This window comes from Microcaecilia unicolor, chromosome 1 (assembly GCF_901765095.1).
Source record: "Microcaecilia unicolor chromosome 1, aMicUni1.1, whole genome shotgun sequence".
In the NCBI taxonomy this organism is placed as follows: domain Eukaryota; kingdom Metazoa; phylum Chordata; class Amphibia; order Gymnophiona; family Siphonopidae; genus Microcaecilia; species Microcaecilia unicolor.
The window spans coordinates 623,418,699-623,442,627 of NC_044031.1; the positions used below are offsets into that span (position 1 = coordinate 623,418,699).

Consider the following 23,929-nt stretch of genomic DNA (forward strand, 5'->3'; position numbering starts at 1 on the left):
AGCCGAGGCTGACCTGGCGGCTCCGAGTGATCTGCCGAAAAGGACGCCGCCGAACGCAGAGCAACGGAGCTGCAGAGCCTGATTCGCCGTAGAGCTGACCCTGCTGAATCCAGTGGGACCGCACGACCTGACCCACCGAGCCCAACGCAAACAGATGATCAACCGGCGACCTGAGGCCACGCAACGCCGAAGACTGATCGAGACGCAGGAACGAGCTCAGAGGATCGCGGGGAGCAGGTCAAGCTCTCCTCTGACCAAACGACCGTGCTACTGATCGCTGCTCGGGCCGCCAAGGACGACTGCTGACAATCAAGACCGACTGTGAGGGTCAACCTGCCTGAACAAGATCTACCTGCTGTGGCCGAACTGAGTATAAAATACCTGCTCATCTTAACTGCATGCATGCACTGCTTAGCTTTAACATAATTTAAAAATCCTCGCTTTATCCTGTTTTGCTATGCTTACTTTTACTGAAAACCACTGTTGCCATGCTTTAAATCAAACTCCCGTTAAGATTAATGCAAATGCAAATATTACCTCATTTGCCTAATAGAGAATTGTTGCCAAGCTTTCAGTGCAGGCTTGCCCAGCAATAATCCATTGCCAAGCTCTAAATCTAAATTAAATTGTTGCTATAATTAAATACAATTATAAGCACTACTGCGCATGCCTAGCACTGAACCGCTGCCAGCTTTAAACTAAACTGTTGCTAAGCCTAACTGAAAACGTAGCACTATCTCGCTTGAATTGTAGCCAAGCTCAAATACAATTGTAAACTTTGAATCGCTCAAATGTTAGCTTTAACCTAATTATTGCTAAGCTCAACTAACAATGTTAGCACTAACTTGCTTGAATTGTAGCCAAGCTCAAATGCAATTGTAAACAGAATCGCTCAAATGTAAACCAGACGCCTAACTATCACAGCGCCCAACACATAGACATGAACACCAGCAACACACTCATAACCATCCAGAGTCTCATCATACTCACTATATTCTTACACGCTAACACAACCCACAACCTCGACAGCAATAACCCCACCACCCACAATACGCACAACACTCACACACACACAATGCATGCCCAAAACAACAATCATCACAACCCAACTACATATCACCAATCCTACGCACAATATTTAAACAACCTACCAAATCAAAGACACAATAACCAACCAACTGGAATAAACCCCAGATATGCACACCACCGGCAAAATAAGGAAAATAATGACAACAGTAATCTCAACCACCGAAGAAACAGACAATTAATAAAAATAAACACATCAAACCCCACCATGGAACCACTACACCCAATCCAACTAGGATACATCAATGCAAGATCAGCAGTAAGAAACTCAGTAGACATACTAGACTGGATCATCACAGACAAATTAGACCTCTTATTTATCACAGAAACCTGGTTCCACAGTCCCACAGACCCAGCCATCTTACAAGCGTGCCCACCAGAATACAAAATCACGCACTGGACAAGAAATGGAAAAAAAAGAGGAGGCGGAATAGCGATAATATACAAACCTGAATTCACCATCACAATCACAGGTGAATCTACCTCACCACAACTTGAAATTGCATCGACTAGAATCAGCCATCCAAGCCTAATAGGACACCTTAACACAATCCTATTCTACAGGCCACCAGGAAAATGGCAAGACACCCAAACACAACTCATGGATTTCATCTCGAATACCTGCGTATCAGCCTCAAACATCCTCATACTAGGCGACATCAACCTACACCTAGAAAACGACACACTACCAAGTACACGAGAACTCAAAGAATTCTTAAAACTCTGGGACCTGCAAACACCCAACTTACAACCAACCCACGAAAAAGGACACACGATAGATATCATAACAAACAGATTCGAACCTGACTCAACTATCACACTCACTAACACAAGATGGACACCTACACTATGGTCAGACCACCATAAAGCAAATGTCACTCTTTACTGGCGAAAAACACAACTAAACACAATCAACAAACATGAACGAAAAACCTACACAACAAGAGAAAAAAATAGACCCCACAACATTCTGGCAACAGATTTACCAGAGCGAATGGACCATAAACGCCAACACCATCCAATTCCTCCAAGAATGGGACGATATAAGCACAACAACACTAAACAAAATCGCCCCGGTCCAAACCAGAACATCACGCAGGAAAAATGCAAATCCATGGTTCACCGAAGAACTGAAAAAACTGAAAACACAAGTCAGGAGACTTGAACGAACATGGAACAAAAAGAAAGACGAACAAACACTAAACGACTGGAAACAACTTCGGAGAAAATATAAATACACCATCAAACAGACAAAAATACTACACTATAAAACACTAATAGGACCAAACTACAAAGACACACATAAACTCTTCAACCTCGTGAACAAACTGCTAGACACCACACCTGTCACAAACAACAGCAAAGATATACCAAGTGTCGACAACCTTGCGAAATACTTCAAGGAGAAAATTACACTATTGCGACACAAAATACCTGCCAGCCCTATAGAATACACCACTCTCCTAGACTGCCTAGATCCAGAAGAAGGAACACACCCAGCAGACAGAACCTGGACCGAATTTGAACTATTATCAGAAGACCTCATCTCTAAAACTCTCAAAAGATATGCCAAATCCAACTGCAAACTAGACATTTGTCCGAATAACCTCATGAAATCTGCTCCTCAAAAATTCATAGTAAACCTAACAAACCACATAAACTACATGTTACAAAATGGACTCTTCTCAAAAGAAAAAGGAAAAATCTTACTCACACCAATTCCTAAAGATACAAAGAAGAACACGAACGAAATAACGAACTACAGACCAATAGCATCCATACCACTAATAACCAAGATAACCGAAGGCATGGTAACTAAACAACTCACAAACTATCTAGACAAACATTCGATACTGCATGCTGCCCAATCAGGATTCCGTGCGAATCACAGTACAGAAACAGTATTAGTCACCCTTGTGACCAAATTCAAACAAATAATTGCAACCGGCAACAATATACTCCTCCTACAATTTGACATGTCAAGCGCCTTTGACATGGTTGACCATGAAATCCTACTACACATACTTGAATACTTTGGCATCGGAGGAAGTGTCCTGAACTGGTTCAAGGGGTTCTTAACCCTGCGTTCATATCAAGTGACATCAAACTCAACCACGTCCAAAGCATGGATACCTGAATGTGGAGTCCCACAAGGATCACCTCTTTCACCAACCATATTTAACCTAATGATGATCCCTCTAGCGAAACTCCTATCAAACCATAACCTCAACCCATATATATACGCCGATGATGTGACAATATACATCCCATTCAAACAAGACACCAAAGAAATCTCCAACGAAATCAATCAAAGTCTACATATCATGAACACATGGGCAGATGCATTCCGCCTGAAACTAAACGCAGAAAAGACCCAATGTCTGATACTCACCTCCCAATACAACACAACCGAATACAACGTGATAAACACACCAAACCTAAAACTTCCAATCTCAGAAACGCTAAAAATCCTCGGTGTGACTATCGACCGCCACCTAACACTTGAAACTCACGCAAACAACATAACCAAGAAGATGTTCTTCAGCATGTGGAAACTGAAAAGGATAAGACCATTCTTCCCAAGATTCGTCTTCCGCAGCCTAGTGCAATCCCTCGTCCTCAGCCACCTGGATTACTGCAACTCATTATACGCAGGCTGCAAAGAGCAAATACTGAAGAAACTTCAAACAGCCCAGAACACAGCAGCCAGGCTCATCCTCGGAAAACCTAAATATGAAAGGGCAAAACCACTGCGCGAGAGACTACATTGGCTTCCACTCAAAGACCGCGTTACTTTTAAAATTTGCACACTAGTCCATAAGATCATTTACGGTGAAGCCCCAGCGTACATGACTGATTTAATAGACCTACCACCCAGAAACGCCAAAAGATCATCCCGAACTCACCTCAACCTTCACTACCCAACTTGCAAGGGGTTGAAATACAAGACGATATACGCGTCAACCTTTTCCTACATGAGCACGAAGTCCTGGAATACACTACCGCGCAACCTAAGAACGACTAACGAACAAGCCTCCTTCCGTAAACTACTAAAGACTCACCTGTTTGAACAAACTTACGGAAAAAGCCAAAACACTTAGAAACCACACTCACTGTTCACCAACTCAATACACTTCCACTTCTGATCCCACATCCCTTTATCCAGTCAATCATTCACCTACCTACGGAACAATGTACCGTGATACTTTCAATGCCCTTTTTTCCTATTGTCTCCTTCTAATGTTTCTATGTTGATGTCCCATTGTTATACTCCCATTGATATTCGAATGTCTCGCACAACTCTGTTCAATGTAATCCATAACTTAGTCGTAACAAATGTATTTCTATTATTCATGTCTTATTGTAAGCCACACTGAGCCCGCAAATAGGTGGGAAAATGTGGGATACAAATGCAATAAATAAATAAATAAATAAATATTGTTGGAGTTTGGATCTTCTAGGTGAAGGTTTATGTCTCCTAGCACTATTATGTTTGAGTTAGTTACGCAAGTATTTGCGATGAAGTCCGTGAAATTTGATTGGCTTTCGTTCCAGTTACCGGGTGGTCTGTAAAACAAGACACAGTTCAGACGATCAAGCAGGGATTTATTGTGGATTCTAATTGAGGCAATCTCAAGTTGGGTTGTAATGGACTCAGCAGAGGTTTTGGTGGTGCACTCGGAGCGCTAGATTAGTGCTATACCTCCACCTCTCTTTTCCTTTCTGGTCTAGTGAGTGATTTTGTATCCTGGAGGGCAGAGGTCCAGGATTATGGGATCCTTTTGATCGTGGATCCAGGTTTCATTTATGAAGATTAGATCGAGGTTTTCTGATGCAATCTAGTCTCTTATTGTTGTTGTTTTGTTTACCACGGATCTGGCGTTGATGTATCCCACTTGGATTTTTTGGTATAAGGTTTCTATGTTTGGTATCATGTGGATTTTGGTTAGTTGTCGTTTCTTGGTAAGTGTGTGTTTGTTGTGAAATTTCTTTCTGTTTTGGTGATGTTGTCCGCATGTTGGTATTCTTCCTTTATTTTGGTTAATACCAGTTTGGTGAGGTGTGGAGTGTCTGATCTGTCTTTGGTGATTCTGTAGGATGGATATGATATTGTTTTCTGTGAGTGGAATGGATGGTGTTTGATGAATGAATGATAAAGAGCAGATTGCTAGGAGCAGTTTGACTGTATTCATTTTGGTATCGGTGTAGTCTAGGCTGCTAGTAGCCTGTGTCCAGTGGGGGGGGGGGGGGGGGGGGGGTATAGTTCTAGGGTGAGGTTTTTATTTAAGAAGACTCTTGTCTATTATTTGCTTCGACTGTGGAAAGTCGGTATCAGTGGAGGAGGTATTGGCACACTAGAGCGCATCTGAGTCTCTTACTTATCTGAAATTTGTTTCGTAAATGGATATAGATAGTTTACTCACTGTCAGATGTTCAGGGGTGTTGTCCCGGGACTCAGAGACTCCGTAATTCTGGGTGCTGTGGTGATGGTTGGAGGTAGGTATCTGAGAGAGGCCGTGGTACTGTTGAGAGAGGCAATGATTGTTCAGGTGGGGTTATTCAAGCTGGAGAAACTGGAGGGTGTAGCATCTCGGGGTCGCCGTTTGCCTCATCCCTACGTCCAAGAGTCAGCCACGTGGAATGCGCATGGTTTTGCTTTTCAAACTCAGAGATGAAATCCCAGGGGTGGTGGAACTATTAGGCATAAACTGTGTTGTTCCTGACTTTACTTGTTTTGGACTGACCTGGGTGCTGCTGGTCTGTACATCTACTGTAATTAGGCTGTAAAGAAGGGCTTTCCTCGGATGCCTGCAGTGCCGGCAGACTCCTGAAGTCGGCTGGGTCGCTCTCCCAGTGGTCACGGTCCACTCGCAAATCAGCGGTAGTGGCTGGTTTGTGGAACGCAGGATAGCGTTTTCTGGCCACGAGTCGTTCAGGCCCCACGCTGCACGCCCCAATAGTCATTGCTGCAGCTGGTCCAACCCTGCTCCACTCTGCAAACCTTTACCGCTCCGAGACCTCGCTCTTCGGCCGCGTGTTCAGTGCTCCTGTCTCTTTTCTTCGGTCCGCCGCCACGCCCCAAGAGTCGCCGCCGGTCGTGGCATAAGAACATAAGAGTAGCCAAACTGGGTCAGACCAATGGTCTATGTAACCCAGTATCCTGTTTTCTGAACAGTGCCCAAGCCAGGTCACAAGTACCTGGCAGAAACCCAAATCATGGAAACTACAAATCCCAGGGCAAGCAGTTGCTTCCCATGTCTGCCTCAATAGCAGACTATGGACTTTTCCTCCAGGAATTTGTCCAAACCTTTTTAAACCCAGATACGCTAACCACTGTTACCACATCCTCCAGCAAAGAATTCCAGACCTTAACAATTCATTGAGTGAAAAAATATTTCCTCCTATTTGTTTTAAAAGTATTTCCATGTAACTTCCTCGAGTGTCCCCTAATCTTTGTACTTTTGGAACGAGTAAAAAATCGATTTACTTCTACTCATTCTATACTAATCAGGATTTTTTAGACCTCAATCATATCTCCCCTCATCCGTCTCTTTTCCAAACTGAAGAGACCTAACCTCTTTAGCCTTTCCTCATTCGAGAGGAGTTCCACTCCCTTTATCATTTTGGTCACTCTTCTTTGAACCTTTTCTAATTCTGAAATATCTTTTTGAGATATGGCAACCAGAACTGAATGGAATACTCAAGGTGCGGATGCACCATGGAGTGCTATAAAGGCATTATAGTGTTTTCGGTCTTATTCATCATCCCTTTCCTATTAATTCCTAGCATCCTATTTGCTTTTTTGCCACCGCCGAACACTGAGCAGAACATTTCAGCGTATTATCTACGATGACACCCAGATCTTTTTCTTGAACGCTCACCCCCAAGGTGGACCCTAGCATCAGGTAACTATGATTCAGATTATTCTTTCCAATGTGCATCACCTTGCATTTGTCCACATTAAATTTCATCTGCCATTTGGACACCCAGTCTTCCAATTTCCTAAGGTCTTCCTGCAATATTTCACAGTCCACACGTTTTAAGAACCTTGAATAGTTTTGTATCATCTGCAAATTTGATCACCTCACTCGTCATTCTGATTTCCATATCATTTATAAATATGTTAAATAGCACCGGTCCCAGTACAGATCCCTGCGGCACTCCACTGTTCACCCTCCTCCATTGAGAGAAATGACCATTTAACCCTACCTTCTGTTTTCTGTCCAATAACCAATTCCTAATCCACCTTGCCTCCTATCCATGGGCGTAGTTTGACTTTTTCATTTGGGGGGGCAAAGGATGGGGTGGGGCATATTAGAATATTCATTTGCATATATATATATATATATGCAAATGAATATGCTAATACGGAGGAAGGAAGGGAGAAAGAGCTGGCTTTTTTGGGAATAACCATAATGAGTATGTATGAGATCTCATACATATGCATTATGGTTATTACCAAAAAGGTCAGCTCCTTCTCCCTTCCTTCCTTCTTTCCTCCTTACCCAGCACTCCCTCTTCCTCTCCAGTAGTATTTCCCCACCCCCTTTCCCATACCATACCATGCCAGTGTAGACCTTAGAAATGCATAAGCTCTATATGTAGATCCTTCAAGAGGTAGTGTGTCATGATTTAGGCTCTAAAACCCTTTCTGATGTTTTGGTGCCACCTCAGTAAGACCAACACACATTCTCTCCACTGGACTTGGGAAAAATCCACAATTCCAGGAATAACATGTATAGAATGTTTGTACGTTTGGGAAGCTTGCCAGGTGCCCTTGGCCTAGATTGGCCGCTGTCGTGGACAGGATGCTGGGCTCGATGGACCCTTGGTCTTTTCCCAGTGTGGCATTACTTATGTACTTATGCATTCTACCAACTGAGCTTCTACTTGAAGCCATGGACCTGGTGGCCGGTAAACTAAAATTATCCCCACTAAACCCTGTAATGCATCATCTATAAGCTTACACACCATTATTTCCAATCCTGGTACTACTATAGCTTCTATTAATTTTAAGTTTATAACACTTTTTTAAACAATTCCCAGTCCTTCCCCTTTTTTCTGAATTCTAGGGTTATAAACCAATTTATAACCTGCAGGGCACAGATTAACTAACAAGGGGCCTCCTTTATCTGATAACCAAGTCTCAGTAATTAAAGCAATGCCCACATCTAAATCCTCAATCAAATCCTTCAAAATTAAATTCTTATTACATATTGACCTTGCATTAAAATAGCAACATGGCATAAGCTGAATTTCCTCATTCTTATCTCATTTGTAATTCTGAACTAGATTTACCCTACTCAGGAAAGAAGGTCTTGTTATCTTCTTCCTACCCTTATATGATTGATTTCTAACAAATACTCTTTCATTTCAGCTTTTAAATTTGTTTCCTTAAATAAAACGTTATTACTATTATTATCATTCAGCCATTGCCTACGTAGATTAAAAAGGACAGAAGGTAAATAACTAAAATCCACGTTTGCTCCACAATTTTCATTGTACCCCTTACCCCCACACCAACAAGCAGAAAGCAATAAAATTATCAACAAAATTCTAATTTTTAACCCTAATTTCAACCCCATAATCACTAAAGATTTAAGCAAACTATATGCTTGAACACTATATAATATTCCTGATTCACTACCAATGTACAATAGAATACCTTAGTTAAACAACCCGCTAATTTTACAATTAAGGTACCACTTAGGCCCCGAGTGGCAGTGTGCTGCTAGACGCTGTGCTTAAGAGCGCACTCAAGGTAGCAGGATCAATAGAGACGCTTAAGAAGACGCTGCACTTAAGAGCGCATTCCAGGTGATGTCAGAGAGGGGGCAGAGTGAACTCCCACGCTCAACCCTCTCTGAACAAGACGAATACAATTACTTTGGAAGTTGTAACAGCAGCGCTTTAAGCAGTACTTCAGCAAGGATGACAACAGTGCTTCTGGCAGCGCTCTGGTAGCAGGATAAATATCCAGTTACATTCTGAATACCACACTTAACTGGAAAAGTGTTATCTGGCTATGTGCAACTGGATATTCAATGCCTGTCCCGGACATGGCCTGACATTGAAAATCCAGGGATGCTGTCACCAGTGGCCAAAAAAACCACTGGCAGCTGAATACTGACCCCTGTATTGCCAAGAGCTAATTACTGCCTGATGGAGATGCCCTAATTAATCCTTCTAGCCTTCTAATTAATTCTCTCCCATCCTCCTTAGCTCCCAACCATCCCTGGCCTGGCCTTTGATTTATAGTTAAACTCCCAACAGAGGCTTCCTTTGACTACTAGCTGTGCTCTACACTGATGTTATGGTAAACACTAAAACAGCAACTTTAAATGTTAGCGTGCACACACACACACACACACACTACAGAGTGTGCATAGTCCAGAGAGAAGCACTGCAAATTTCCCTCACACTGAGCCATCACAGCAACATGAGATCCACATACACACACACATACAGACACTATCCCATCACAGAACAGAAATGATAAGTAGTAGTAGTAGTAGAACAGGTATTTTACGAGATACATATATAAATACACACAGTGCCACATGACAAAGCAGATGCAGCATGGAAAGCAACACTGCAAGCTTTGCTCACATTGCTCAGCCAATATCTCTCATGTAATTGTGAACGCCTCTCTTTAAGGGAATGGTGTTCAGCCTCTACCTGACCTTTTTGTGGGATATCTATTTGAGTACCTAGTAATGACAAGACAGTTTGCATGGCATCCTGCAATGTGCTTTAAAAACAATTAAGCCTTGTACTCTCATTCTGCTGTGGCTCTAGCCTGTTGCCACCTCTTACCGCTGCCTGCATGGCCAGGGCCACCGTTCTCTTTCTTCTTTGTGAGTTTCCCTCCTGCTTTCTGATTTGCGGGGGGTTTCTCGTTCACTGGCTGACCTGAAGGTAAGGTGAGAAAATGCTGAGAGTTAGAAATATCACACTGCAGAAAGGCCTGGTAGTTTTACATGCCTGTGTCTATAGGATGCTGCCCCTCTCCCTTGACAGCACTCCCTCACAGTGTCAGAGCCACCTTAAAACTTATAGTCTTGCCCGGGGGAAAGTGACACAAGAGGGGTGGAGCCAGGAGTAGGGTTACCATATTTTGTCCCCCAAAAAGGAGGACACATGCCCCGCCCCCACCACACACCCCGTCCTGCCCCCTATCACACCCATCCCGCCCCCTTTCATGCCCTCGCTCCGCCCCTGTCACATTTTCCCCTCCCCCCTGTCACACACCCCGTCACCCCCCTTCCCTGTCAGCCCCCTCCCCTTACTACTGCCCTGGTGGTCTAGTGACCTCTTCGGGGCAGGAAAGAGCCCCCTCTTTCCTGCCCGGAGCGCTGCCCTGCATGCATCCTTCCTGTTGCTGATCTCAGCGCCGATTCAAAATGGCCGCCGAGAGTTGAAGTCTCGCGAGGTCACTTCAACTTTCGGCGGCCATTTTGAATCGGCACCGAGATCAGCAACAGGAAGGATGCATGCAGGGCAGCGCTCCGGGCAGGAAAGAGGGGCCTCTTTCCTGCCCTGAAGGCGGAAGAGGTCACTAGACCACCAGGGCAGTAGTAAGTAAGGGGAGGGGAGGCTAGCAATCTGCCCGTTTGTCCGCCCACCAGCCTGCCCATTTGTCCAGAAATCCGGACAAACGGGCAGATTGGCAAAACCCACCCGGTTGCCCGGACATGTCCTCAAAAAGAGGACATGTCCGGGTAAATTCGGACATATGGTAACCCTAGCCAGGAGGGCATGGTCTACAAAGTATATAAGCTAAGACTATATCTAGGTTAAGGAGGCCCAAAGGGAAGTAACACCCCACAGCATTCGCTTCCGCCACCTATATGTGAACTGCAACTGCGACAGTCAGGTAGATCAAGCTCCACTTGGAACCTTGAAGATTTTGCATTTTTGACCTGAGTAATTGCTAGAGACTACACTGGTAACTTTGAGGAACCAGGCCAGGGACAAGTAAAATGTGCTGCTGTACTGAGAGGCAGTAAGGTACACAGTGGCCCTGCAGGAGAAGGCCACACAAGGACATTGTTACATTTAACTGAGCTCTGGGCCCACCCTTGTTCATGTTACTACATATGGTTCTGACGGTGGGATATAAGCGCTTAACCTGCCAGAAGAAGCCAGAATCCTTAGCCTCCGAGGCTCTGAGCCTTGTAGGACTACCATGCAGAAACAATGGGTTAAGGGAACCAGCCCTGCCCTAGTTAGGAGCTGGAAAAGTATAGTTAGTGCTGAACAGGCAGGCTTTTATTTCCCTCACAGAAGGTACATTTTTACGCACTCAGGTTATAGGTAAAACATGGAAAGACTGCTCCAGGCATTAGTGGAAGGCCAGCAACAGCTACAACTAGTGGTGCAGAGGCAATGGGAGCATCAACAGGTTTCCCAGAGATCTCTGGAATCTCAACAGAACTCCCTTGTTCAAATGATGCAAGCACTACAGGCACCAAGGCTACAGATTCCAGTCTCAGTATTACCGAAGATGTTACCAGAAGATGACCCAGATTATTTCCTGACAAATTTTGAGAGAACTGCCCACCTGGCTGGTTAGTTGGAAGCATCATAGACAGCTTGCTTGGGGAATTTACTGACCGGTAGCAGACAAACTGCTTTTCAAGACATTACCTCCAAAGGGATGGCCACCTACGCGAAACTGAAGGCCGCAGTTGTGGAGAGGGCAGACTGTACCCCAGAGGCCTACCGGCAGCGATTACAGAAGGGGTCTCTACCAGTTGAGGAGAATTTCTGAAGTTTCTTCTACTGGTTTATTTATATGGGACATGCAGGTCATGAACCATAAAATAACTTTACAACAGTAACTGAGAATTTTGAGCAATACTAAGCCTCTGTGAACAGGCTATGAACAGGTTAAGAATCACTGAGAAGTTAAATCAAAAGAAATTACACAGAATGTGAGTCTCATGTCAGCTTGCCATTTCTGTTGAGGAGACAGGCAGATATGGAGTCATAACAAAGATATGTGTGGCAAGAGAATACTGTAATGTAAGGGGAAATTTGCTGCTCACCATGGAAGCAGATAATGAAGGAGATTTAACTTTTGTTGCTGGGAAGATGGTTTTTGCAAAGTAGGATAACTTTACTGACCTTACTTATGATAGGCTCAGCCTACTCCTCGGATTCAACTTATAACCTGCAGTTTTTCCTACCAGCATATCTATGGACCATTTTAGACTCATTTACCCTTTCCCTATTAATTACTTTCCCTGTTTCTACTATTCTATCTAATTTGATTGTAACCATATCATCTCTGATCTGGCAATAGCCATTCAGCGCATTGTAAGCCACTTTGAGCCTGCAAAATTGTGGGAAAAACGTGGGGTATAAATGTGCTAAATAAGCAAATATGTTAGGAAGAGCTTTGCTTCTGTAAGATAGAATTTACTAGAATATGCTGACTTTGTATTTCCAATACTAGCCTATGGGAGAAAAAGGTATAAAAGGAGAATCCTGGATAGAGGCAATCAGAGAGTTAATGTCAGAGGTCACATTTGTGTCCCAGTTGCTGTCTCATATGAGAATGAATTAATTATATTACTTATTCTAATTACTACTACTATTACTTATCATGTCTATAGCGCTACTAGACGTACTAGACAGTCCCTACTCAACAGAGCTTACAATCTAATTAGGACAGTCAAACAGGACAAACAAGAGATAAGGGAATATTAAAGTGAGGATGAGAAAATAAGGGTTCTGAACAAGTGAACAAGTTAGGAGTTAAAAGCAGCATCAAAAAGGTATTGTATTCCTGATTGGTAAGTGTAATAAACAATTACTCATTATTCTCATATTACTGTGGCCTTCTGTGTCTTTCTGCCTCTTCACCTGGTGGCATTAGGATCATAGTTCATGGAGTCCTGGACATTCCAGGTTACAGGTAACTAGTACCTTTATACCTGGGAGAGGGCAGAAAGATAAACAGGTTCAAAGAGCTAGCCTGGAGATGGCTCCTACCAGACAGCAAGACTGACCTGGAGATAACAAACCTAGTCCTCCTTGAACTATTTCTTGAGGAACTACCTTCATCAAAGACACAGTGGGTACAACACTGCCCTAAGTTGACACCGAAGAACGCTTTGGAAGCAGCTGAAGCTTTTTATCAAGCAAACCGAATTTGGACTGGACAAGGATTCCAAGGTGTGTTTTGAGTCCTGCAGAATTTCTATTTGATTCAAGGAGAAATAAGGACTTACCTGCTAATTTTCTTTCCTTTAGGCTTTCCAGACCAGTCAACATTATGCTTGGGTTATGCACGCCTACCAGCAGACGGAGACTGAGAACACCTAAACTCTGAGTAGTATAACCCTCCTTTGCAGATGCCAGGCAGCCAGTATGACAGTCCCAAAGCAGAAAAGACCACAGAAACATAAAAACTCCGCTGTTCTCCAGACACCAAACTGAAAGGGACTATATCGTGCTAGGCAATCTCTTTGTTTTTCTTTTTTCTTTGTTAAAAACAACCAGAGCAACCATAGCTATCCAAAAAAAGAACTATATACACAACCAGACTTCTTCAACTACCACTCTCTAGACCTCCACATGTGCACACCACACCAACAACAGACTGCTACACCGCCTCACTAGCCTCCTGCACACCTAGAATCTGCCATGTGCCAGAAACCAAGGGAGGGTTCTGGTCCAGACTAGAAAGCCTAAAATGAAGAAAATTAGCAAGTAAGCCCTAATTTCTCCTTCCTTGTTAGCTGTTCCAGACCAGTCCAGACATTATACGTGGGAAGTACCAGAGCTGTAAAAATCATAGGTGGGACCCAAGGAGCCCTAAAGACAGAATGCCTGCACCGAAAGCTGCATCCTGCCATGCCTGCACATCAATCCGATTGTGACTTGTAAATTTATGAAAGGAAGACCAGACTGTTGCTCAACAGATATCCTGTGGTGTAAGCAAACTATTCACCGACCTTGAATGGATTGAGCATTGTGCTCCAAAGGAACCTGTCGGCCCCTGAGAAGGTAGGCCAAAAAAATAGTTTCCTTCAACCATATTGTCAGTGTCACCTTGGAAGCTGCCACACCCTTCTTGCAGTCTCCGAATAAGACAAACAATCTGAACAGCACATCTCCTTCGTCCTCTGCCCTCTGAAAATAATCTAGCAAAACCTGTCATACATCAAAGTGACTAAAGTTCAGCAAATAAAAGGATAAGAGAGTATGTAAATCTCAAAAAAATATAGAAACCTCCCTCATATAATCTGCAAAGTACTATTACAACACTATATTCCTGTGGAGTGCAAAAAATGTAAGAAAGGGAAAAAGCCTCTGCACCCACACCTCCACCCAACAAACATTTACAGGGTAAAGAGGATTTAAGTTGGGTCAAAATCTCTTCATCAGCATAAAAAACCCTTTCATAATAAATCTTGCTAAAACTCCACAGAAAGTTAAAATTTTAATGGATCCACCCAAAATCGTGGTGAAAGAAAAAAATGACACTTAGCTTTTGATTCAGTTGAAGACACAAACGTGCATGTAAAGTCAGTCACACCGACTGTGGCCAGAGTTTCGCTACCGTGGGCTGTCTCAAGGCGTGCATGACCAATCAGTAAATCAGAGCACAATTCCACCGGGATCCTACATCAAGGTGAGCCATCTGACATTGCTCTTTGTCCCTGGAAAGGTCCCCAAGAACCAGAAGAGAGAGTGACTCACATGAAAAGGCGACACCACTTTAGACTGAAAGGAAGGAACCGTCCGCAACAACATCTCTACAGAAAACAACAAAAATGGCCACCCTGCAAGACAACGCTTGGAGCTCCAACAACCTCCTAGCAGACATAATGGCAACCACATTACCGCCTTCAAGGTAAGATCTTTCAGCATACAAGAAGACAATGGCTTAAACAGCACTGGCACTAGAGCAGAAAAAAAATTCAATCCCATGAAAGAACTAATGGTCAGCAAGGAGGCCAAAGAAGCTTGACATCCTCAACAAAACACATGACATCCAGTGAGGAAACTGAACTGGACCCCGAAAACAGGCCAACACTGCCAACTGCACCTTCAAGGAGACCAAGGAGAGGCCCTTTTCAAAGTCAGTCAGGAGAAGCTCTAAAATCTGGGGCACGGACACACAAAAAGACAAATACATCCTATCCTGACACCATCCTCAAAGACCCGCAAAATGCGGACATATGCCAAGGGTGTACATCTTTTACGAGACTGCAACATGGTGACTATCATCACTGGAATGAATCCCTTCTTTCGTGGCCACACCCTCTCAAGAGCCCAGCCATAAGAGAGAACAGAGACAGATCCGACATGCTGACTGGACCATGAAGCAAAAACCACTCCATCCTCTGAAGGCATAAGGGATCCGCCGCCAACTGACTGATAAGGGCCTCATGTCGTGGCCTCCAGGGTCAATCCAGTGCCACTAGGACCACGAAACCCGGATGGCTCTCTATGTGCTGAAGCCCTTGACCCACCAGCAGCCAGGGTGAAAAAACTTACAGGAGGCCTTAGTCAGCCTTCACCTGAGCAGTGGCTAACATTGCCATCAGGTCCATAATTGGAAGTCCCCACATGCAAACTATCTGATCAAAGGATGCACATTTTAAACTCCACTCTGCTGGGTCTATGGTGATCCTACTGAGAACATCTGCCTGAATGTTTTCCATGCCTGCCACATGCATCGCCAAGAGATCTCCGAGATGGATCTCTGCCCAGGCGAACAGCTCAGCAGCTTCCTTCGCCACCTGAACACTCCTCATTCCGCCCTGGCAGTTGACATAGGTCACCACTATGGCATTGTCAGAGAGAACTCTCATCGTCCAACCTTGTAGGACCAGTCTGCACATTTACCATCTGCTGCATCTACATAGGAGGATTACACTACTCAAATTTTACCATCTGCTGCTTCTACACAGGAGGGATATACTACGCAAAGTTTAGGTGTTCTCAGTTTCCTTCTGCTGGTAGGCGTGCATAACTCAAGTGTAATGTCTGGACCAGTCTGGAACAGCCAACAAGAAAGGCCCTCTTTAACATATAATGCTACCCCTCCACCAATTACACATCCCAATCTGGCTTCTGTGCCAATCACAGCACCGAAACAGTTCTTATAACACTCACGACCAAATTTAAACAAATTATTGCAAACGGGAGCAATGTTCTTCTTTTACAATTCAACATATCCAGTGCGTTCGACATGGTTGACCATGGCATCCTATTAAACATTCTTGAATATTTTGGAATTGGAGGTAATGTACTGAATTGGTTTCATAGTTTCCTAATGGCAAGAACATACCGGGTAATATCTGAATCAATCATATCATTGCCATGGAGACTAGAATGTGGTGTGCCTCAAGGATCTCCGTTTTCCCCGATCCTCTTTAATTTAATGATGTTACCACTAGCCAGATCTTTATCCAACCTAAACCTTAACCCTTATATTTATGCTGACGATGTGACGATATATATCCCATACAAAAATGACTTGTCTGAAATTGCAGATAAAATTAATCTCAGTTTCCAAGTTATGAACTCATGGGCGGATGCATTCCAACTGAAGCACAATGCAGAAAAAACACAATGCCTTATATTATCATCGCAGTATAATAAAATCAACTATACCAATATAAATATACTAAATCACACTCTTCCTGTTGTGGACAACCTGAAACTCTTAGGTGTAACAATCGATCACAACCTTAATCTAGATAACCACGTGAAAAATGTTATTAAGAAAAAGTTTTATGCAATGTGGAGGCTTAGAAGAGTAAAACCTTTCTTCCCAAGAGAGACATTCCGCAAACTTGTGCAATCACTGGTCTTGAGTCATTTGGACTACTGCAATTCCTTATATGTGGGATGCAAGGTTCAAACCATTAAGAAACTCCAGACTGCCCAGAACACCGCAGCCAGACTAATATTCGGAAGGGCGAAATATTATAGTGCTAAACCCCTTAGAGAAAAATTGCACTGGCTTCCATTAAAGGATCGGGTTACATTCAAAATATGCACCTTAGTTCATAAAATTATTTATGGAGATGCCCCATCTTACATGTCAGACCTTATAGATCTACCAGAGAGAAACAACAAAAGTTCATCACATACTTTCTTAAACCTCCATTATCCCAATTGCAAAGGACTTAAATACAAATCAATACATACATCTAGCTTTTCATACATCTGTACACAACGATGGAATGAATTACCAACCACTATAAGAAAAACACACGACTTGATGACCTTCCGGAAACTATTGAAGACTTACTTGTTCAAAAATGGATCCCTCATAACGATCTGACTCCTAAACTACACCAGACACAATGTATATTGGAACTCTTTCTTTTGCCTATTTTATCTACACCCTAATTTCCGATAATCATACCCTGTCCTGATATCATTATGTTATGTTGTTATCCATTTATCTGAATTACTGACAATTATGCCTTGTCCTTATATCTTTATGTTATGTTGTTATCCATTTACCCACTCCTTAATCAACATAATTTTCGTATGAACCTTAACAGCAATAATTCTGAAATTTTTCTCCGTTAACATGATTACCATAATGTTCCTATGCACCTTATCTGTTATATATACTCTGATTTTCGATTCCATCAATGTGATTGTAGTTGTATTATATTGTTAGCCACATTGAGCCTTCAAATAGGTGGGAAAATGTGGGATATAAATGCAGCAAAATAAATAAATATAATGCTACCCCTCCACCAATTTGGTCTACCCTATCACTGCGATATAATATGTACTGTCTACTTCTGTCTTTGCCTCTGAGACAAGAGTAACCGTCTACAGGTCTCCTGGAGGGAGGACCCTTGCCCCCCATGCAGAACCCCAGGCAAGAAAACTTTTAGCTACTAAATAAGTATTGGACATAATAAATGTTTATTCAAGTAGTCAAAGAAGCCTGAAATATCAACAAATAAAACCCAGTAGAGTATAATATGTAGCAAATAAAAACAGAGTTTTCCCTGGGAGCTGTCAATATGTCCACTTGCTTATGTAGACACATTGAGGCTCGCTATCCTCAGTTCTATTTCCTCTTAAATACTTTTTTTCTTCCTTTCTTCATTATCTTAATTAGAATTACCCTTCCTACCTAATGAATATGCATCTTTCCAGAATATTCTATTTCCTGTTATGGCGAATCCTGTTTCTAGCACGTTCCATCAGCTTCTATCATTTATTCCCTCATTGCATTGACAGTCATATAAAGCATAAGTTTTCATTTGATATGGGTTGACCTATGTCCTTGTTATGCATAGTCATTATACTAGCCCCCTCCACCCTCTTGCTGAGCCTACAATTTTACCCACACCCACTTACTTCTCCTTCTAATTGTTTATATGGATACTGCAGGTGTCCTTAGTCATAGGAGTTTCTGGCTCTTAGTTGCTGACCAGCAACTTATCACAAGTTAGCATAGGCCAAATGTCAAACCACAGTCTTAGAAGGGTAGTTACCGGAAAGAATACAGTTTTATAGCTATCTTGCAATTTCAGATCTGTTCCCAGCTCAAGAAAAGCAAAATAGCTATATTAAAATAAAAACTAGAAATATGTATGATTTGCACCCTTTCATGGCCTCTATGATATACAGTACCCTGGTATGACAGTGTCCTATTGGTTATCTTCCTTCCACTAAGTCTCAGAGATGCCTATTATATCTATCCTTCCACTAAGTGTAATATATTCTAACTCACCTATTTCTTATTTCAAACAATGTTATTCCTATTTACAAGTTGCTCAGCAGTTGACAGTGATAATTTGCAATCTTAAAAATGTCTGCTCTTTATTTATTTATTTACAGCATTTATATCCCACAATTTCCCACCCACGGGCAGGACCAATGTGGCTTACAACAGTCTACATAAACACACAAGTCAGCAAACAAACAATCAATGTCTTAGAAGTATAAGAGAGAGAGGGTAAAAGCAAGGAAGGGAAAAAGAGAAAGAGCAGTGGTGATCAATATGACACCGGGACAGAGACAGTTCAGAAGTTAGAGATGCTAGGCGGGAAAGACACCTGGTCTAATCTGGACTAACTGCAACCTTGCTATCAGAATGCTCTATCTTCCCTCTTTTGCTGATATTTTTTAAAGATATCTGGTTCCGAAGTATGCGCTTTTGAGCGATTGTCGGCTTTCCCCCAGTTTCTAGTTTAAAAGCTGCTCTATCTCTTTTTTAAACGATTCCAGCAGCAGCCTGGTTCCATCCTGCTTAAGGTGGAGCCAATTTTTTCGGAATAGGCTCCTCCTTTTCTAGAATGTTGTCTAGTTCCTACCAAATCTAAAACTCTCCTCCCTGAACCATTGTCTCATCACACAATGAGACTCCGAAGCTCCGTCTCTTGGGTCCTGTGCGTGGAATGGGAACACTTCTGAAAATGCTACCCTGGAGGTTCTGGATTTAGTTTTCTACCTAACAGCCTGAATTTGGTTTCGAGAACCTTTCTCCCACATTTTTCTATGTCATTGGTACCCACGTGTACCAAGACATCAAGCTCCTACCCAGCACCATCTAAAATCTTATCTAGGCTTTTTGATCATCAACTCGTGCTTAACGCAGACAAAGCTGCCGCCTGCTGGTTTTCTGGCTCTACATCCCCTCCGTCCTCTCTTGTTACCCTTATTGGTATATCAGTCTCTTCAGTTTTCCAAAACTGTTACCTAGGAGTAAATCTTGATTCCTCTCTCTCATTTTTACCCCATATTTTACACTTATGTAAACTCTGTTTCTTTACTTTCTGTTAGTTAAGGGCTATTCATCACATTTTCGATCATGATAGTTTTCATTCGCTTTTTCTTTCCTTTTTTATGTCACGTCTGGATTACCACAATATCATTTATGCAGGCTTACCTCATTTCACTTTAAAGAAATTACAAACCCTTCAGAACACTGCCATAACATTACTTTATCACGCTTATTGTTCATATCATATTACACCGTTATTGAAGCAAAGTCACTGGTTACCTGTTGAATTTCGGATCACTTACAAAATTGTGTTACTAACATTTAAGGTAAGGTTACCATATGGCTCCAGAAAAAGGAGGACAGATTGAGCCAGTCTGGGTTTTACTTCCATTGCTTTCAGTGGAAGCAAAACCCGGAAATTCCTTAGGATAGGTACTCCTGATTATCTTTCCTGTCTCACTATTCTTTATTCACCGGTTAGGGTCCTTCATTCAGTAAATGATCATTGTTTGGTTCTGCCAGGTCCAAAACTTGCTCACCTTGATTCAGACAGACACTGTGCATTCTTTTTCCTCTCCCCTTGCACAATGGAACAATCTTCCCATCTCACTTCATAATGAATTATCACTTAAGACCTTTAAAGCAAATCTTAAGTCCTGGCTGTTTAGACAGGCTTTCAGGGAGACAGACTGACTGGGGCTGCCAACCAGAACATAGACTTTTTTTTAAATATTCTTTTATATCTTTATTTTCTTTTATATCTCTCTTTTATTGTTTTTTCTTTTGCTTTCCTTTGTGAACTTCCCTCTCTTTCCTGTCCTTAAATGGAGTTCTTTTCTCTTTCAAATTGATTTTTAGTCTATACACCGTTCTGTTTTGCCTTGATAGCTTGAGCGATTTAGTAAATTTAAATAAACTATAAGCTAACTAAACTATGTGACACATGAGGTCTGCTACCTTTGCACCAGGCAGGCAAGTGACCTTTGCACCAGACAGGGGATCCTTATGTCCAGCAGCAACCCAGCCACCCAGCTATCTATATGCTTAATGATCGAATCTCCAACTAAAACAGTTGTCCTAATCCTTTTCTCCTGGGCAAAAGTCCCTGGAGACACATCCTTGCTGTGAGAGGATATTGCATCCCCTAGAGGGCAGGTCCTGGCTCTGCACAGTGATGCTGTCTCTTCAGGACACCTTTCTCTTCCATGGCAGCACAGAGGTTGCCAGGCTGGAGGTGAGACTTCTTTGTAGGCCTCCTCTATAAACCTCTCTGTCTGCCTCAGCTCCTCCAAGTCTGCTACTCTAGCTTCCAAGGATCAAATTTGTTCCCTAAGTGCTAGGAACTCTTTGCACTGAGTACACAGATATGACTTCTCACCAAATGGGAGATAATCAAACATGTGACACTCAGTGCAAAAGACTAGATAGCCCCCATCTCGCTGCTGGACTGCTGAAATTATTGATAATTTCTTAAGTTGATAATGGAATAGGAATATGTAAACTAAAGTTCCCTAAGATTGCTAGTTATATGCTAGTTTTTCTTACTATTATTTTTAATGTTATTAGTGGGTTTCCCTCTATGGACCTAAGTAGACTATTTCTAAGAGCTAATAACTGGCTGAGAGAAATGCCCTAATTAAATTTCTGACCTCCTAATTGGTTCAAAAGTCTAGAAATCAGAGATCAGGCCAGGGATGGGTGGGAGTTACAGTGGGTGGGAGGGAACTAAAGTCACCCTGTAGTAGATTTCAACCTCTTCTTCTACCTCAGCCTTACTGCTTTTCTTCCTTTGAAGTCCACTCCATCCATCTATTCACTCCTCTGCCTCTCCGAGTAACAGGAATTTGTCGACTTCCTAATAAGTCCCTTTCTTCCTTTCTCATTGATTTTGACTCTGGTTTTCCTTCTTTCTTGAACCTTCATCTCCTTCCCTCTTTCATGAGGATTTTAACATTCATGCTAATAACCCCTTTGACTCATGCTTTTCAGTTTCTCGCTTTACCATCCTCTTTCAATCTTCAACTGTGCTCCACTACCCCTACTCACCAGAATGGCCGCTATCTTGGTCTTATCTTCTTCTCCAACTGCTCACTCTCCAGTTCATGCACCTCAGCTTTTCCCCTCTCTGACCATCATCCATCATCTGATAACTTTCACACTCAAACAGCCTACCCCCAGTCCCGTCCAATCTCCACATTTAGGAATCTTCAAGCTATTGACTCTTCCACTCTATCCTCCAGTGTTTCAAACCTCTTTTCAACCACTATGTTATCCAAGTCAGTCAATGAGGCCGCCTCCTCCTATAATACTATTCTCTCCTCTGCTCTGGATACTCTCATTGCTCCCATTCCCCGTTCCTGTGTCTGATCTGCCAAACGTCTTTGGCTGAAATCCCATACCCATGCTGACTTCATACATTTCAAATTTTTGCTAACCTCCTTCCAGTCTGCTCTTTCACTTGCCAACAGGACTACTACATCCAGTTGACAAACTCTCTTGGCCCAAACCCTCGACATCTCTTTGCCACACTGAACTATCTCCTAAAAGTGCATTCACCTCCAACCCCCCTTCACTTTCTCCCCAGACTCTGGCTGAGTACTTTCATGACAAGGTTCACAAGATTAACCTTGAGTTTTCAACCAGGACACCTCCACCTCCCATTCCACCAGTCCATTCAACCCTCCTTCAATCTCTGCCTCCTTTTCTTCCTTTTCTGAAATCACTGAAGAGGAAACTGCACATTTTCTTTCCTCCTCCAAACTGATCCTCTGATCCTATTCCCATCCATCTACTTAGCACTATCTCTCCTAGTCATCCCTTCTATCTGTTATATCCTCAATCTTTCACTTTTCACTGCAACTGTTCCTGATGCCTTCAAACATGCCATAGTCCCACCACTCCTCAAAAAACTTTCATTGGACCCTACCTGTCCTTCCAATTATCGCCCCATCTCCCTCTTCCCTTTCCTATCCAAGCTACTTGAATGTGCTGTTTACCACCGTTGTCTTGATTTTTTTCATCTCAAGCTATACTTGATCCACTTCAATCTGGCTTTCACCCTCTTCATTCAACTGAAACAGCTCTTGCTAAAGTCTCTAATGACCTGTTCCTGGCCAGATCCAAAGGTCTCTATTCTATTCTCATCCTTCTCAGTCTATCTGCTGCTTTTGACACTGTTGATAACCGACTACTCCTTGATACACTGTCCTCACTTGGATTTCAGGGCTCTGTTCTTTCCTGGTTTTCTTCTTATCTCTACCATTGCACTTTCAGTGTATACTCTGGTGGATCCTCAACCACTTCTATCCCACTATCAGTTGGTGTACCACAGGGCTCTGTCTTGGGACCTCTTCTTTTCTCCATCTCCCTTGGTGCTCTGATCTCATCCCATGATTTTTAGTATCACCTTTATGCTGATGACTCCCAGATCAACCTCTCCACACCAGAAATTTTAGCAGGAATCCAGGCCAAAGTATCAGCCTGCCTGTCTGACATTGCTGCCTGGATGTCTCACTGCCATCTTCGAAAGCTAATCAAGAAATGTATTAAGTTATGTCCAATAAAAAAGGTATCATCTTATTTTCTTTTCCATGTTTTATTTTGTTTGATTTCTATTGATAACCTTTAAGAGTGGACTAACACGGCTACCACACCTCACTGCCATCTGAAACTAAACATGACCAAGACTGAGCTTCTTATCTTTCCCCCTAAACCCATCTCTCCTCTTCCCCCATTCTCTGTCTCTGTGGATAACACTCTCATCCTCCCTGTCTCATCAGCTTGTAACCTTGGGGTCATCTTTGACTCCTCTCTCTCTTTCTCTGCACATATTCAACAGACTGCTAAAACATGTTGTTTCTTTCTCTATTATATCACCAAAATTTGTCCCTTCCTTTCTGAGCACACAAACCCTTATCCATACTCTTATCACCTATCATTTAGACTACTGCAACTTGCTTCTCACAGGGTTCCCACTAAGCCATCTCTCTCCCCTACAATCTGTTCAAAATTCTGCTGCATGACATATTTTATTTGGGGGGGGGGGGGGGATATACGGTTGGGTGGGATATTGGGGTCTTCTACATTTGTCCACTGGATGAGGGTTGTGGAAATATTGGG

At 42.7% G+C, this 23,929-nt stretch overlaps 1 protein-coding gene across 1 annotated transcript in view; it reads right to left on the reverse strand.

The window, feature by feature from the left end:
* The window catches only part of IQANK1 (IQ motif and ankyrin repeat containing 1), a 180,950-nt gene that overhangs the window by 142,333 nt on the left and 14,688 nt on the right, over nucleotides 1-23,929 (reverse strand). The window contains 1 exon segment of the mRNA XM_030190104.1: nucleotides 9,904-9,999. Within this exon segment, the coding sequence (XP_030045964.1) occupies nucleotides 9,904-9,999 (96 nt within the window).